Source organism: Ambystoma mexicanum, chromosome 13, assembly GCF_040938575.1.
Source record: "Ambystoma mexicanum isolate Mex_15411 chromosome 13, UKY_AmexF1_1, whole genome shotgun sequence".
NCBI classification, from domain to species: Eukaryota; Metazoa; Chordata; class Amphibia; order Caudata; family Ambystomatidae; genus Ambystoma; species Ambystoma mexicanum.
In genome coordinates this window covers 691,429,993-691,446,812 of record NC_090938.1, presented here as the reverse complement: position 1 = coordinate 691,446,812, position 16,820 = coordinate 691,429,993, and the positions used below count along the sequence as shown (strand labels likewise).

Genomic DNA, 16,820 nt, shown 5'->3' with positions numbered 1-16,820 from the left:
AAATTAACTCTTAGTATCTCCCACACATGGACTTTGGTCCCCAAGAGCGTTCCAACCACAAAGCGCAATGAGGCATTGAGACAATACAAGTGGGGAAAGGGCGCTATATAAATGACAAATACAATAAAGGTAATTAATGAGGTTGGGAGGGGGTACATCTTTAGGCCCGCATAAATTAATGCAAATCGTAGCGAAGGCACTTTTGGAGCTGAATGATGGAGTGGGAAAACGTTCTCTATGTTTTCATTCAGTCTCTGTTCTCCACCTTGTCATTTCAAGGCGCTAGAATTGGCTCTCGGCTAGACCAGGAGACGAGGAAAGGTGAGAGCCAAGGCCAACTTGTACGGTCCCAAGTAGGGACATGCAACAGTTTGGCACCAGTACACTGTGGAGAAGGAAGAGCTGTACACTGGATGAGGTGGGAGCAGTGGGGAAATGCATGGCCCCCAGAACAGGAGAAGTGGTAACAGACGAAGAGTGATGGGAGCCAGCGGGAACACAAACAGAAGACATGAATTACAGAAGACCTTTTGTTTGGCTCAGGCACACATGAACTAAGATTACAAGCACATTGCTGCTCATAGTGCCTGGAATTTGCTTGCAATCCCTTTTCCTGATTGGTTGAGCCAAAAGGAATGTTCCAAGAGGAGAGCTAAAGCAGCATCCAGGGCCCTTACTGCACAATTCAAAGGTAAGCAAGCTCTGGTGAGAGTAGATTTGCAGAATAAAATACAGGTTGTCGACCTCAAAACAGAAATGTGAATCATATAAAAGAAGTATTGGTGACGAATCGTTAGATGACCTCACTTCTCCCCAGGGTAGGACCCCTTCCCATGAGGCCAGGGAGGTGAGGCTGCTACCCGATAGTCCCCATGAGGGTGGTATAATGAGGGAGGACCTCATGGGGAGGGACCCCACCAGGGAGAAGAAGGACCATCTAAGATGTAGCCCTTATAGGAACATAACACCCCCACGCACTCTAGCCTCTTCTTCCTCTGCTAATCTCTTTGTAGAGACCAAGACTATGTGTTGTTTTAAGGTAGATGACCTGAAAGTTGTGGAAAGTGCTGAGATGAAGAAGAACATCAGGAACATAGCTAACTAAAGTACTGGGACAAGGTGGGACACAGGAGAAATGAAGAACAATGCTAAGAAGGAACTGCAGCAGTATAGACTTCCACAGAGGCATGGTCCTGCTTACACGATAAAGACCAAAGAAGGAATGCCTGTCGAAAAGATACAGCCAACCAGGAAAAGAGACAGTGGCACCTGGGAAGCACAAAGGAGATGCAGAGAAGGCTAGGAAAGAGCCGAGAGCAATCTGCTCCCAGAGTCAAGAGGACAACAGGACTACTTCACCCAAAGGCGTCTAGACAGTATGGGGAGGCTGGCAGACGAGGCAAACGCAGGAAGCAGCATCCATACCATCACTTCAATGGCGGGCAGGAGATCCGCAAGGCAAAGGAACTGAGACATGGATAAACCAGCGCAACACTCCGGGCAAGAGAAGGACCCCAGGAAGCACCATGCATCCCTGGTGCAGACAAGGTAACGGGAGAGGCGTGGGGACGGGTAGGGGCCGAAAAGATGCGGCAGGCACAAGCCCTGTACCGAGATTACGAACAGGACGAGGCAGCCAAGCAGACATAAAGCGAGGGAGCGAGAAACCGGGGTCAAGGACCCTAGCTAAGAGAGTGATAAGAAGAAGAGAAACCATGAACGACTACCACAAACAACTATTTCACGCACTAAAAGATGTGGGTTTATTTGGTTAGGGTCTATTGACTGGGTGTATTCCTTCTTGACACATCGGATGTTCAGAGTGTGCTGGGGAGAGGCAACATCCTCTCAAGCTCCGATCACCTGTGGTGTCCCACAGGAAGCCTGCATGTCTCCCATACATTTCAATCTTTACATCAGGCCCTTGTGTAGCCTTCTGGAAGATATGGGTGTCTACTTTACAAATTATGCAGATGATACCCAATTGGTGATGGAACTATCGGGTGACTACTCTTTGGACTCGAACCATCTAGGGTACATCTATGCTTCAATTGAGTGTTGGATGACTACCAAATGGATGTGCCTTAATGATCTTTGGTATATCCCAAACGAACGCTAAATTGGACACCAAATTTCACACTTTCGCCTTGACAATTGTTATATCTCGGTTGTAGAATGCTTGGCACGTACCTGGATTCATCTCTTTCTGTGGACCTTCACGTAAACCAAGTGTCTAAAAACTGCTCCTACTATCTCCAACTGCTGAGGAAGACCTGGCCTTCGTATCTGAGAAAAACTGTGGCTCTATTGCCGGGGCCATAATCTTGTCTAGACCAGATTATTGTAACTCACTTTTGATTGGAGCTAATAAGAAATGCCTGTCGAAACTTCCCAGAACGATGCAGTTAGAATTGTCAAAAGCAAATCGAAGCGAGACCACATCTCTAAGAGTGGGCAAGAACTCCACTGGCTTCCCATCGCCGCTTGTATATCCTTCAAATTAGCAATATTGGTGCATAACTGTCTTTATGGCACCCCCCTGCTTACCTTAAATCCATGATTCTTCCCTATGTTCCGATTAGATCTCTGCGCTCCTCCGAGATGGGGTTAGTAAGATCTTTATGTTTCAATCGGACCAATGGCCTAGGTAAATTAAATCCTTTCCAGTTGTGGCAGCTAAAATATGGAACTCCCTTCCTTCTAATCTGACACTTGAGGAAAACCATCTCAGCTTTCTCCGTAAACTGAAAACTTACCTCTTTGAATAAATCCCCTCCTGCTCTTAATCCTGCTGGAGCTCTTGGTATCTCGTCTGCTTTGTGTCTATCTCACTTGTGTCTAGGTTGGTGCGCCCTGATGCCTGCGGGCTTCAGCGCTTTATAAATAAATAAAAACAAGGTTTCAGGACCCAACCCAAGAGAGTGATATAAGTCATCTTCCTCGTGTCAGAATCAGTGGTTGGGCCCACCTGAGATTTTTTCTGAGACGGCTTGCTTGAAGACAATCTGCGGCATGTCTTCTGTCAAGAGCGAGTGTCATGCAAATAGGGGAGAGACTCTTCAGACGCCACCCTGCCAGTTAAGAGAACTACACAGGCTGGGTGACCACCGGAGCAGAAAGTCAATACACAGGAAAAAAAGACTCCCAGCAGAAAAGAAAAAACCTGTGCGTCAGAGGACTGGAGCGCTGAGATGTTGTTATCCAGAAGGCTTTCAGTAATTCATAACCAAGGCAGGGATAAGGTAGAACATTTTTCGGGAAACAAAGAACAATGCAGGGGAAAAAGGGAAGCCAGACCAAGGTACACAAATGCAGAGGTAAGTAAGGAAGTAGGAAGCCAGTTAAAAAGAAAAGCAAGGCTTAGAATACCAGGAAAAAGAATCACAAAAGCATTGAGTAAGGTAACTATACCTTGCGTTGAGACATGAGGTCCCAAGCACTGCGTCCAACAATATGACAGCGAAAGCTGGAAACAGCAACACACTGCTGGGAGCACAAGAAACAATTAGAGCGTGCTGACTGGTTCCGTGAAGAACAAAGGGGCACCATGTTGTAATAAACAATGGCGCCAGATAAATGTGATGTCAATCTCCATGACGACCACAGTCACCAGGGTCGGTAGATCATGACACATCATGGCAGTACTTGGCATGGAAGTGAACGAAGTCGGCCAAGCCAAAGATGAGAAACAAGTGTCAAGGACCCAACCCAAGAGTGCAATACAAGTCATCTTGCTCGTGGCAGTACTTGGCAGGGTCCAGATGAGAAGACCAGGGGAAGGGAATCATTCCACCTGGTTGTGGGAAACTATCATAACTACCAAGAGAAGGGAGTCATTCTGCTGGTAACGTGGACCGTAAGGAATCTCCAATAAGCCAGGGGAAGGGAGACATTCTCTTGGCTTATGAAATAAATGTTATTTTGGAACTTTCTGACCTGGGGAAGGGAATCGTCCTGCCAGACCTATTATTTGGAACTTTATTTGGAGTTTTGTGACCTGGGGAAGGGAGTCATTCCGCCAGGTTATTTGAGACTGAATGCCAGGACAAGGGAGGCATTCTCCTTGTTGTGAGAGGTCAGAAATGAGAGCCGGAAGCAAAGTTGTTTCTTCCTCAAAATCAAACATTTTAATAAACAAAATAAGGGTTAGTATACTACCTCTCTAGCCCTATTCTAAAGAGAGACTTACCTACCTAGAAACTAAAATGAAGTGTCTGTCTGTTTCAGGATGTTAGTTATTAAAGAAGGCCGTCCTTGTGTCCAAAACCAAAGTCCTATTCTGACCTTACAAACAAAACAACAAAAGCTGCAAGGAAATGTCTGGATGTTGGCCAAAAGGGTTCAAAACCAAAAACAAAGGATGACTCCACTGAAAATGTTCTCCTATGTAAAGAACCTTTGATCTAGGGATTGTTCCTCTTCCCCTGGATTATTATATCAATTGGAAATATTTCCCTTTAGCAAATAGTTCCTTCGTATTTTCACTGGACTCACAAAGTTCTTGTTTAAACAAATACATTCTGCGACAGTCTTTCTGTAGTATTTCTGATACTTCGTAGACTACCTGGTATACTCTCCTGCCAGGAATCTTCATTCAATGTGAGCTGCCTGCTGCACTCGCCTGCCACGACTTTTCTTAATGCGTGTCAAAATTCTTTACAATCTTCTCACCACCTTGGCATCTCATGCCTCTATACTTGGTTGGGGTTTACTTTCATACGTTGTCTTGTCTGCATTCAAACATTCTTCTTATTGATTTTATACTTTGTCGTGTCTGCATTCCAACAACCTTGGCCTTTGAACGTTACCATGTCTGCATTCATTCTTCTTATTGAGTGCTGAGTTTATAGTTTGCCTTGACTGCATTTAAACAACCTTCGTGCATTTTCTGCGTCAGCAATATTGTAGCATTCAAACGCTTGATGGGGCACTTGCCGGAACGCCCCGGGGTCCCAAGCTGCTTTGGGCAGACTCACTGGTTCCTTCCAGTGCCTCCGATGCTGCTCACGTCTCTGCAGGGTGACTCCTTCAACCTCTTTCCAGTACAGAGTATGCAGACGTTCTCCGTGCGGCTCCGTGGTCCCCAGCCAACTCTCCTACTCGGCCAGGATAGAAAATGCTGTTGCATCGAGTGGCCCAGACCTCCAGGAGCACCGGTGTGGCTCCCGGCGTCTCCACAGCCCTTCTAACCCGCATGCGGTACTTCTCTTCTTCTCCCAGCGGGTCTCTCTGTTACACCAGCTCCATTGGTGTGCCTCATGTCCCTGAGCCTCAGCGTGGGAGGCGTCTCCTCCTGCATTGCTCGAATCGACAGTGCGGTTGCCGGCTTTAAACGTCCCGCTCATTGCAGGTTTGAAAAAACAATTAGTCTGCATCTTAAACTTCAAGCACCTGTCAGTCTACACAAACTCCCTTGTCCTCCTCCTCGTCCCAGTACCTGATTGGTTATGGGAGTTGGAGTCCATAGTTGTCTTAGGACTTTTAACTCTTATGAGTGAATAGTGGGTGCTAGAGCCAAAGGTGGGGGCCTGTCCAGGACTATGTGAGGAAAAGGTTGCATGACTTCCTCTTAGAGAGGTAAAAGGGGGGCTGCCAGCTGACAATAAGCCATTAAGGATTTGGGTGCCAGAGGGTCTTCCTCATGGGGAAGGGGGGGATATTGTGCCTCATCCAATGAAGTCATGACATCTCCCCGATAGCGGTCTCCTCCCATGTGATCCTCCCTCATAAAACCGCCCCCAGGGTCAGGATCAGGTAACGGCTGCCGTCCCCTGACCACATGGGAGGAGAATCCCACCGGGGATTCTGTGATGACTCCATTGGATTCATAACATAGCCCACCAAGGAGACATTTATTTATAATGCGCCGAAAGCCCATAGACATCAGGGTGCAACAACAACACAAGAGGACAAACAAATACACGGCACAGTAGACAATAGAAAAAGTTGACACTGGGTTTATCAGTGATCAATGAGTGTAACTGAAAGTCCTAGAAATTACCTAAAAAGGTATGTTTTCAGTGTTTTTCTGAAAAGCGTCAGGTTGGTCGTGGCTCTGGGATGTACCTGGATAAACGCACAGCAACTCACCAAGGCCTGGCCGCCCGAATACAGTGGGCTGCCAAACTGACTCCAGTGCACAACAGTACAAGTTACTTTTCAGACAAAAAGCAGAACACAGTCTGCTTATGATATGTAAGGGTGCAGAAGAAGGACTTTGACACAATGGTTGCATATTATTTGGGGCTATATTTTTATTAGTAAAAGTAAAGCAAGAGAAAACCTATATGTCCCCATTACTAAGAGATGTTTCCCTGCCTCAACTAAAGATCTACGGTGACTGTCAGGATGTCTGTTAAAGTAAAAGTGTCCATCGTCCTGTGTCAAGAAAACCCTACTTTTGGCCCTCACACTATAAACTGATAAAGACCGAAGCAGTGTGCTGATCCCAGGACCATACCTTCCTTCTCGATTATGGTATTGTGGTTCAGGTACATCCCAGTTTACAGGGTCTGTTTAGCGCCAAAACTGGGGTTTGTGCCTTGAATTGCTTTCATAGCTTTTCAAGTGGGTTTCCAATTCTAAGATGGCTGCTACAGTTTGTGCTGTTTACTTAACTGCATTGGTATGGCTAGGAAGCGTCCCAAGACATCATTGCATTTGTGTACTTCATTCACATCTGGTGGGTTTCTGGGGGCACACCAGGCAGGAAGTTGCATATCAACTTTTCTGGTTACTTCACCACCATCATGGTAGGTATACAAAAGTTTGTTGCTGGAACTCTTGTGGTTCCTCTTGTTAGCACAGACCGATGGCTAAAATCAACTGGTGTATTTTTCTGCCCAGTGTTTTTGACTTCATATACATGGCTCACCCATGGCTGCTTCGAATACCTCCTTATTTACATTAGAGGTAGCCTAAAAATGTATGGTTGGGTCACCCGTTGCTACGTGCCAAGAAGGATCAAAGAGCAGAATGACCCCTTAATGTTAACAAGCACTGCATGATGATAACTATATGTTGAATTCCAATTTCCCTCTCCATTCAAGAGGACGTTTCTGGAGGCACACATCATGCATTGTGCAGAAAGTGCAAAATTACCTTATTTTCAGAGAAATGGAAAACAAATATCATACATTCTGGGAATAGACTTGGTAAACATCTTTAAGTGTTACAGTTCTAAGACCATATTACCACAAAATGACAATTCAGGCAATTTGTGTGCGTGTGGTATTATTTACCGTCAATGTGAAAATAAAGCCACCAATTTCTACAAGAGCAGCATTTGGTATTCCATTATGGTTGGAGATCTAGTTAAATACATATTAGTAACCACAAAAGCATCTGTTGAGAAAGTTACCTTCTTGATCCACTCTGCCATAAACAAAATGTCGGTTGGGAGACTTGGAGTCCTTTTGTGTAGATGATTCATCTGTATAAAAGAAGGACTGATGTAAGCAGGCTGACCAGTAACTCTCCTCTAATTATATAAAAGACATCACTCCAGAGTCTGCCCTGTACCCATTCTTGATTACACATTGGATAGGCCTTTGCAGTCTACCTCACACCCATCTTCTGCACTGACGGGATGTGGAATCACAGGCCACCTAATGCCTCATATCCAAGGTGGCACAACAAAAGTGTCCACTCTAACAGGCCCTGCCAAGTTCAAATTGGTCTTTTTCTCTCCTCCACCCCACTCTACCTGTGGCTTTTCAACATCTATCTGGCCCCTCTGGCCCACTTGATCACCTATTCTCATTTCCAGTGTTACGCAGATGACACACAGCTCTCTTTCCAACTTCCTTCCCCTACCTCTTCCTCCTCCTCCTCCTCCTCTTCCTTCCTTATTCCTGACAGCTATTCAGGCATGGTGCTCTGCCAATGAACTCTGCCTCAACGCCAGCAAGTTAGAGATCAATCTCATTGGGATGCCAGCTCCTAGTTTCCCTCTCACACTCTGACCAGACAACTTGGGTCCCGTCCCCTCACCCTCTTGTGAGGCAAAAAACCTTGGGATCATATTTGGCTCCTCCCTCTCCTTCTCCCCAGACATCACAGGCCTTGCCAAGAAGTCCAATTTTCATCTTCATCTCCTCAGGGGCATTCTACCTTTCCTCACCTTCCCCCAGAAGCTCAATGCCTCCAGAGCCCCTGGTCTCTCTATGCTTGACTAGTGCTATACCGTCTTCCTCACCCTTCCTCTTTCCTCCCTTCGCCCCCTCCAACTAATCCAGAATTGGACTGTGAAACTTACCCTTGGCCTCAAGCACAGGGACCGCATCTCTCCAGCTCTAATATCTCTCCACTGGCTCCCAGTGACTGCAAGGCTATTCCTCCCCCTCCCCGGCTACTTGCCACATTGGCCTAAACAGCACTTAACCTCTCCCACCTGTGGGGGTACCCCCCTCTTGCACTTCTCCCTCAAACCCTCAACCCCCTTGCACTTAACACCTTGTCATGCACTTGCACGGTAGGATTGTCTCAAGGCCAATATAACTTTCTTTATTCTTTGTTGTTTTATACTTATCATTCCCAATGTCCAATAAAAAATAAAAAATTAATAAGAAAATTACAAATATCTGCTCCTCTTGCTTCCCTCTCACTCAAATGTGCAATCATTGATGTATTTGTAGTGATGTGGCTGGGTATTCAAGCCAGAGGTTGAGATGTTGTGCTGCTGTTTAATTGTCAAATTCTTAAATAATGTGTCCTGATATCTTGATAGGTAGTTTGTAGATCTTCCTATCAGTTTACTATGCGTTTCGAGCGATCTATGCTCTTCTTCAGGTAAAGATATCTGGAGGCGTTTAAGTTCTGTAAGTGTAAGTGTAAGTGCAAACTAATATGAAGATCTACAAACTACCTATCAAGATATCAGGACACATTATTTAAGACTTTGACAATTAAACATATGTCTACCACACATGCTAATGATGTGAATCACTAAATTGTTTAGATATAAATGTCAATGAAATGTGATTGATTATTTATCAGGTCTTTCAAGGAAAAAGTGTTCATTTCGAAACGATTGTTACTATTGAATGTATTTGGTTTGAAAAAGTTTTTCTTTTTCTGTGAATTGTTTCAAAAAAACATATAAACAGTTTTGCATACTAAAAAGTGAATTTAATTGAATATTTACCATAACCTTAGGGTTACTGTGAGTGCCTCTATTTGTACCTCGTTCAACCACGGGGTACCTATCCTTTGCACATGTAATTTGATCCAGTAGTACAGATCTAATAGGGAGCACCGGGAAAATTAAGAGTAATTACACTAAAGCCCCAAAAAGTCATATTTATTTTTTAAAGATCTGAGTGCCCCGCTACATCTAATTATCAAATGATAACCATTGCCTTTGCCTTGGGGGAGTGGGTTTCAAGGGGCTCCCGAACCCTAATGCATTGAGTAGGTAGATCTTGACGTTCCAAAGCCAGGGTCTCTCAACTTAGGTAAGCCTAACAGGCCCAGGCAACAGGCATGTTTTTTCAGCAATGCCTCCCTCCCTCAGGAATTGGGGAAGGGTACTGGTTTAATCTGTGACACTGAACCACCTTCCCACTCTACGGCCCAGTTTCCTTTCTATGCCCAACTACCAACCTGCCCTTCGTTCAAACCTATTGCCCAATCCGATTTCTAAAACCTTTTAACACTCAGCCGACTCTTGAGCTCACTTGGAGATCCATGCCCACCCCCCCTCCCTTCTAAAAAAGATCCTTACCACCACCTGTGCAGGCAGTGTCGCCTGCTCCATCATCAATAACTCCCTCTCATCTCACTCCTTACTGGAGGCCGTCAAAGCCAGTCATGGCAAACCACTACTAAAAAAAACAGCCTCGACCCACTCTCCCTATCAAACTACCACCATTCTCTTAACACCTGCTTGATTGCCACCAGGTGTCGCACCTGGATGGGCTATGTGATTGGCCACCCATGGTGGGGTGGCAATTCTGAAGGTTTGGTGGGTGCACAATGTCTGGGAAGATAACTCTGCCCTGGTATCCTGATATCGCAGTTAGTAGACAGCTGCTAGAAGTGTACATAGAACCAGGAAGATACCTAGTAAAACTATAAAGAGAGCCTGGTTAAAGCGCCTAGAGAATCCTACTATCCTAAATTCCATGGTAGATGCCTCATCACCAGTTGGGCGGTATCCCGACGGTAAATGCGCCGGGATACCGCTCAACCCTACTAGCGTTACTGCAAATCAGTCCAGCGCAATTTGTGCCGGATCCCGAGTTGCAGTGGCGCTGTTAATCCCCATTTATTCTGAGTCCATAAGACTCTATGGGGCTTCTCAGTGCTATTACCGGCGGCGGAAAGGAGAGGTTTTTGCCTCCATCAAAAAGCAGGAGGTAAACTTCCCACTTTCTGCCCAAACTCGGGATTGGGCAGATCGCATTACTGCTGCATTTTTAGCACTCCGCCCAACCTCTTGAGGCCCCTAGTCTTTTACGCTATGTAGACTTGAGGATAGCCCCTTATGGTGCATGGAAGAGTCAACGACGGGGGCTAGTCTTTTTCCACAGACTTTCTGACGACACAGCAACATCAAAGATATGCTCCATGCTTGGTATGTATAAACGCGCCACTTCGGTGGACACCTGCCGCAGGCACGGCTATCCATCCACTCACAGTAGAATGCAGCTACGATCTATGAAAAAATGTCGGCTGGCTGGTCACTTAATGTTTTTAAGCCTACTCACACCAGACTATGCCTCAACACCCCTGACATTAGTATGCAGCAAAGACATATGACAGATATGGCACGCTGGACACATCCTGAGTCTCTAGCATCCACATGCCTGTACTTCGTTTGTTGCTTCTACTGGACACTGGCCAGCCCTGCTAAGCCTTATGGTGGCCAAATGCACACATGCATTCTAATGCAGTTCTGTGATCTCCATCCCTCTGGACTTCAGACCACCGAGGGCGTTCCCACTACCAGCGCTTTGAGACTATAATAATGGTAAAAGGGGCTATATAAATGACAAATACAATAGAAATACAATACGAACACTTCCTTGCCAGACCTGATATTGCACAACTTCACACCACCTCCTACCTTGGCTAAGTTCTGCCCTCGACCAAACTGGCCCACCAGAAGCTAGATGGTCTTGCTTCTTGGGAATGCCTGGGCTCCTCCCCTTCTCCAGTCCAGTAGGAGTATCTTCCCCTCTGACATTATCTCATTCTCTCTCTGATGGTTCACTTCCTCCAGTCCACCACGTCTTCTCCTGAAGGTGCCAAACTCCTTCTCTTACCTCGTCCAATCTCCAACAGCTCTGCCTCTCCAGATGACACTTGTTTCTCCCCGTATCCCCCGCCCCTCTTCAACAACACTTCTCCTCATGAAACTTCTTCCTCCCGTCAACCTCCTCCAGACTCTCCCCCAACTGCAATCTCTCTACACCTGCTTTCCTCTCAATATAACTGTATCTCACCACTCACCACCAACAACCCAAACAGCGAAACTGATGCGGCTCCCTGATATTTTTGACACCTGTCTGCTGAGAGCTGTGCTTGTTTCTAATTGGGTCTTAGGCTGAGGGTCATATGTTTTGTAAGGTAGCTGGCCTAAGGTTATAAGAAGGCCTTCTGCTTGCCAACTGGGATTTCAGAAAGGTTATGGGCTGGCCACAAGTCTCCCTCCCATCCTCTTAAAGCCCTGCTGCTGGTGTATGTTATGCTATCTTGCATTTGTATAGCGCCTCCTGCCATCGATTATGGCATTAGAGTGCTTTTTGCCTGTTGGAGAGGCAAAGGAGGGGTATGGTAGAACATTCAGTAGTGGTAGAGAGGAACAAAGATGGGGAGATAGTTGGGATGAGGACGAGGGATAGATAAGGTGTTCATGAAGGCATGGAAAGCAAAAGGTGGAGGAGCTATGTGTACAATTAAACTAAATTTATTGTGGGACGCAAATCCATTCTATGGGGCTTAGCGCCGAAAGGAGAGACAGCTGGAGAAAGGTGTTCACTGTGCAGGCGGGTATCTCATCTCATGGTAAGTCAAAGCATGTTGAAGTCATACCAAAGAAGACAGATGCAAAGCCCTTCTACTTACTTCCTTCCCTAGGCCCACAACAAACATTTGGGAGGACTTGCATGTCAGGAATGCGAATTTGGCAAGTTTGAAAAAAGCTCCCTGAAAAGCAAGGAAAAACATACTTGCATTTTTTTGGGTTTCCTCATTTATGTCATGGTTACCAAAATTATTTTTTTAATACCAAAACCATAAGCTTGTGGTTCTGTGAAAGGTGGTTAAGACTGTCTTTGGGTTTGCAGTGGGCAGGCTTTGAGCCATCCACAGTGTTATGGTGGGCCAACGCATGAAGGAACCATGCCCAGGAAAACAGCATGAAAAGCCATTTTAATCACTTGCCTAAGCCTCAAACGATCATAAAGGGCCATGTTCTACAATTGGGAAAGGTGGAAGGAAATATGGGCACATTTAACTTAAGAGTGGTATTTCGACCACGGCTTCCTTGGAAGCAAAAGTGCTGGTTCGGTTTTCCTGGAGGCTCCTGAGTCCTGCTAGGACCTTTATGGGAATGGTTACATTGGTGTGTAAGGCAGGAATCAGGCTGAGGCTGGGCACTTATCAGAGTTAACTGACATAATCCAGCCTTCTCACCCTGGGCTGCAGTTACTGTGTCCTGTTAATAGAGGGCATTAAAACAGGGGTGTCAGGTCTACTTAACAAATTAGGTTTCCAGGACTAGATTCTGTTCATTTCTTTATTCAAGGGCTATCTATTCCGCTAGTGTGTGATACTTCAATTGGAAAAATTCTCAGTAAGCGGAGGAGGCTATTTTCTAAGCTCAATACTCTTTGTTGAAGGAAGCGCGAGTTTGTAACTCACCCGACGTGTAGGGAATGCTTTGTATTTATCTTTGTTCGCACATTCCACAAGGATCACATCGTCCCAGCTTGACTTTGCAACCTTAGGAACTCTGTGGTCTGCATAAGTGTGAGTCATCATGTGGGCTGATTCCTGTGGAACCGCTCTACAATAGAGATTGTACTTCCCTATTTATTAGGGATTGCCAACTGTTTTAACTTTGCTTCTTTTATAGGAGAGGCATACCTTGCTACGCTGGAGACAAGGGTCTGGTTAAGGAAATTGGATGGCACTCTGGAAGCATTTATCACAGGGCAATCACTGTTCCTGACTCTGGTTACTGGCAAGAGATGGGGGAACAAAGGAAGTGTAGCGTTCACTGTGACTACACTCCCCATATCCATACCCACCAGCTGGGTTGCGGGTCATTAACTTTACTATAACTGTCCCCTGAATTAGTGTGCAATGCCAGTGGGCTTGTTCTAGGGATTCCCCCATATAACTGCTCCGGCCCGCCTAGACTAGCTGGGGGTGGCACCTGTTAAGCCACACGTCACGTCCCTCCCAGACATTTGAGATCCACACTGGGGGGGATAAACGGAGCCAGGTGCAACCCCGAGCTGGCCGATGCTGGGCCGAAGCAGGTATATGGGGCATCCCTATACTGGGGAGGCCTTAAACCAAGTGACGAGTATTGAAACTGCTGGGAGCTATTTAGCCCCTGCTTGTAACCTAGAAAAGCCTGCTTAGTTTATTATCAAAAGCTACAAGAAGCTACTTCTGACTCTACGGACCAACTGGCGCCATACAAATATAGTTATGCAACATCAACTCTTTCGTTTTTGGGAATGTATATAAAGGAACATTGTGACACAAATATAAGACATTTAAGGTATAATGGACAACATATAATGGACACAAGGTTTGTATCTCATGCAGAAGTTAGATTTGCTGCTGCTCACTCTGCAGTGGTAGTTCTGACAAAGTTACTCATCGTAGTGACTACCTTACTCCTAGTCCATAGTCCCCTTTCCTCCATACTTGTGGGACATTCCGTTCATCAGGACGGGACCAGAGCACTTTTAAAGCAACAAAAATGAAATGTTTGTCCTTTTATTTTTATGCGAGGCTCCCGCACGTGACCGTAGCCCCACCCTCCTGCTCTCCGCCCCGCACATCGCCCTTCAGTCCTTTTCTATCGCCACATCCAGGACCATTTAGCAATAATCGAGGATACTTATTAGAGGGCACGGCACGCGTATGGAGGAAAGGGGACTATGGACTAGTAGTAAGGTAGTCACTACGGTGAGTAACTTTGTCATACTCCTACGTCCAGTCCACTTTCCTCCATACTTGTGGGAGATTCCCAAGCACTGACCATAGGTATTACAGGTGGATAGAAATTACCCTATCGGAATACATTTTTTAGAACTGCCTGGCCAAATTGGGCATCAGCCCGGGAGCTCAGATCAAGATAGTAATGTCTGCTGAAAAACAGAAGGGGAAGCCCAGGTAGCCGCCCTGGTAATGGACTCCCAAGGGAAGGCAAAAGCAGCCGATTTGCTCTGTACCAGATATGCATGAATGCCCTTTGGTGGTTGAAGGCCTTGAATTCCAGAATTTTCTAAAAGAGTTGAGGAGTAAATTTAGGCTGCAGTTGCTTGCACCAATGAAGAGAAATACCAATTGAGGAAAATATTTATTGAATTCAAGGAGGTATTTGCCAAAGACGCCTATGATTGTGGGCGTGCAGATGTGCATGTTGCTACATTGCCAGAAGGATATAGTAGGGAGCCTCAATTTGTGCAACAATATAGGCTGCCCTTGTCATGCTTGGAGTCCTTGGCAGAAATATTTAAGAATTTAGAGTCCAGAGAACTCATTAGACCATCCACAGTACTTCAAATACGCCAATAATAGGTGTGCTGAAGCCCAACGGTCAATGGCGTTTGTGTGCAGACTTGAGAGAACTAAATAAAAGGGTGCCTGTGTCAAGGTGGATGCTTCTATTTATTGATAAAGGCCTTACACAGATCCATGGGTCAAATATGTTTACTAGCTTGGATCTAACAGCAGGGTATTGTGTGTGCTGCTGGCCGAAGATATACAAAATCTATTTGCCCTTTTCATTTAATGCACTACAGTATGCCTGGAATCATACTCCCTTCGGGTATATCAATAGTGAAAGTGAGTTTGGGATCTTCCTTAACAAAGCACTGCCAGATGCAGCGAAGTGAGGCACTGTAATCTATGTGGATGATATCCTGATACAAAACAAAGACATAAAAAGCCATTTCAATGAAATTAGACATGTACTCACCAGTTGTAAAATGCTGGGGCAAAAGTATCATTGCAGAAAGTGCAGTGGTTTCCGAAAAGGGTACATTTCTTGGGACATGATGTGACAGAGCAAGGGTTAAACCCACAATAGAAAAAGGTGGAAGCCATCCAAAAATTAAGATCCCACAAATCTGAAGGGCTTGAAGAATTTGTTAGGGATGACAGGTTACAACAGGAGGTTCATTGAAGAATATGCAGAAATCACACAACCATTGATGAAATTATTGAAGCAGGGAGTGTCCTGGAAATGGCGAAAGAAACAATGTGAGGCGGTAGCCAAATTGAAAAAATGTCTGATAAAAGCCCCATGTTTAGCTTATCCAAAGAAGAACCAAGGTTTCTTTATAGAGATAGGGTTCACAGATGAATATACGTCAGCGGTCTTATATCAAAAACAAGTTAAATAACAAAACCAATGCATATGCCAGAAAAGCATTGTCACAAGTAAAAACAACATTTTGTGAATGTGAAAAGGCACTGTTGACCACAGTCTGGGCACTGCAACATTTCCGCCCCATTATTCAGGGGGAGCGGGTAACTGTTGAAACTAATCAATATCCCTTGCAATTCTTGCAGAGTAAAAGGATCAGGTCAGGGAACTTAGCTTGGTCAAGAATCACATCATGGACATTGGCATTGCAGTGATTCCCAGTGGAAGATATGGGCAGAATAAAAAGAGTCAGTTGCTCAATGGCTGTCAGAAATACATGACTGTGCAGCTGTGGGTGAGCCCCCCACAGGTCGAGAGGGCAGGAACCCATCTCCCTCGTGTGAGGGCAGGAGCCCATCTCCCTCGTGTGCCCCTGCGGACATATCCCACAACACGAGACCACAGCCACGTCGACTGCAGCTACGACGAAGATCCACCTGGATCTACACTTACAGCCCCAACAGCACGTGCCACCTATCTGCCCAAGCAGATTCAAATTGAATTGCACACCTCTTCTGTGCTGGCAATCACCCCCAGGCACCCGATCGCAGACCGCGTTGCTGCCTGACCTTCCAAAATGGCCGGCGCAACGCGGCATGACAGTGAGGCTCTCGGTTGCTAGGCAACCTGAATCAACATCTGCAGGACCGCCCCACCAGCAGGCGGAAGCCGGCGGCGGAACAAGGCCAGGATAAAGGCCATCACCCCCTGTTTGCCCCAGTGAGCCCCCCACAGGTTGAGAGGGCAGGAGCCCATCTCGCTTGTGTGAGGGCAGGAGCCCATCTCCCTCGTGTGCCCCTGCGGACATATCCCACAACACGAGACCACAGCCACGACGACTGCCGCTACGACGAAGATCCACCTGGATCTACACTTACAGACCCAGCAGCATGTGCCACCTATCTGCCCAAGCAGATTCGAATTGAATTGCACACCTCTTCCGTGCTGGCAATCACCCCCAGGCACCCGATCGCAGACCGCGTTGCTGCCTGACCTTCCAAAATGGCTGGCGCAACGCGGCATGAGAGCGAGGCTCTCGGTTGCTAGGCAACCTGAATCAACATCTGCAGGACCGCCCCACCGGCAGGCGGAAGCCGGCGGCGGAACAAGGCCAGGATAAAGGCCATCACCCCTTGTTTGCCCCAGTGAGTCCCCCACAGGTCGAGAGGGCAGGAGCCCATCACCCTCGTGTGAGGGCAGGAGC

At 46.3% G+C, this 16,820-nt stretch overlaps 1 protein-coding gene across 2 annotated transcripts in view; it reads right to left on the bottom strand.

Annotated features, from left to right (window-relative positions):
- Positions 1-16,820, bottom strand: part of ZPBP2 (zona pellucida binding protein 2) — an 854,148-nt gene that overhangs the window by 672,329 nt on the left and 164,999 nt on the right. For both annotated transcript variants that reach the window (XM_069634766.1, XM_069634767.1), the window contains exon 2: positions 7,361-7,432. In XM_069634766.1, coding sequence (XP_069490867.1) covers positions 7,361-7,432 — 72 coding nt within the window. The remainder of the gene's footprint in view (positions 1-7,360; positions 7,433-16,820) is intronic.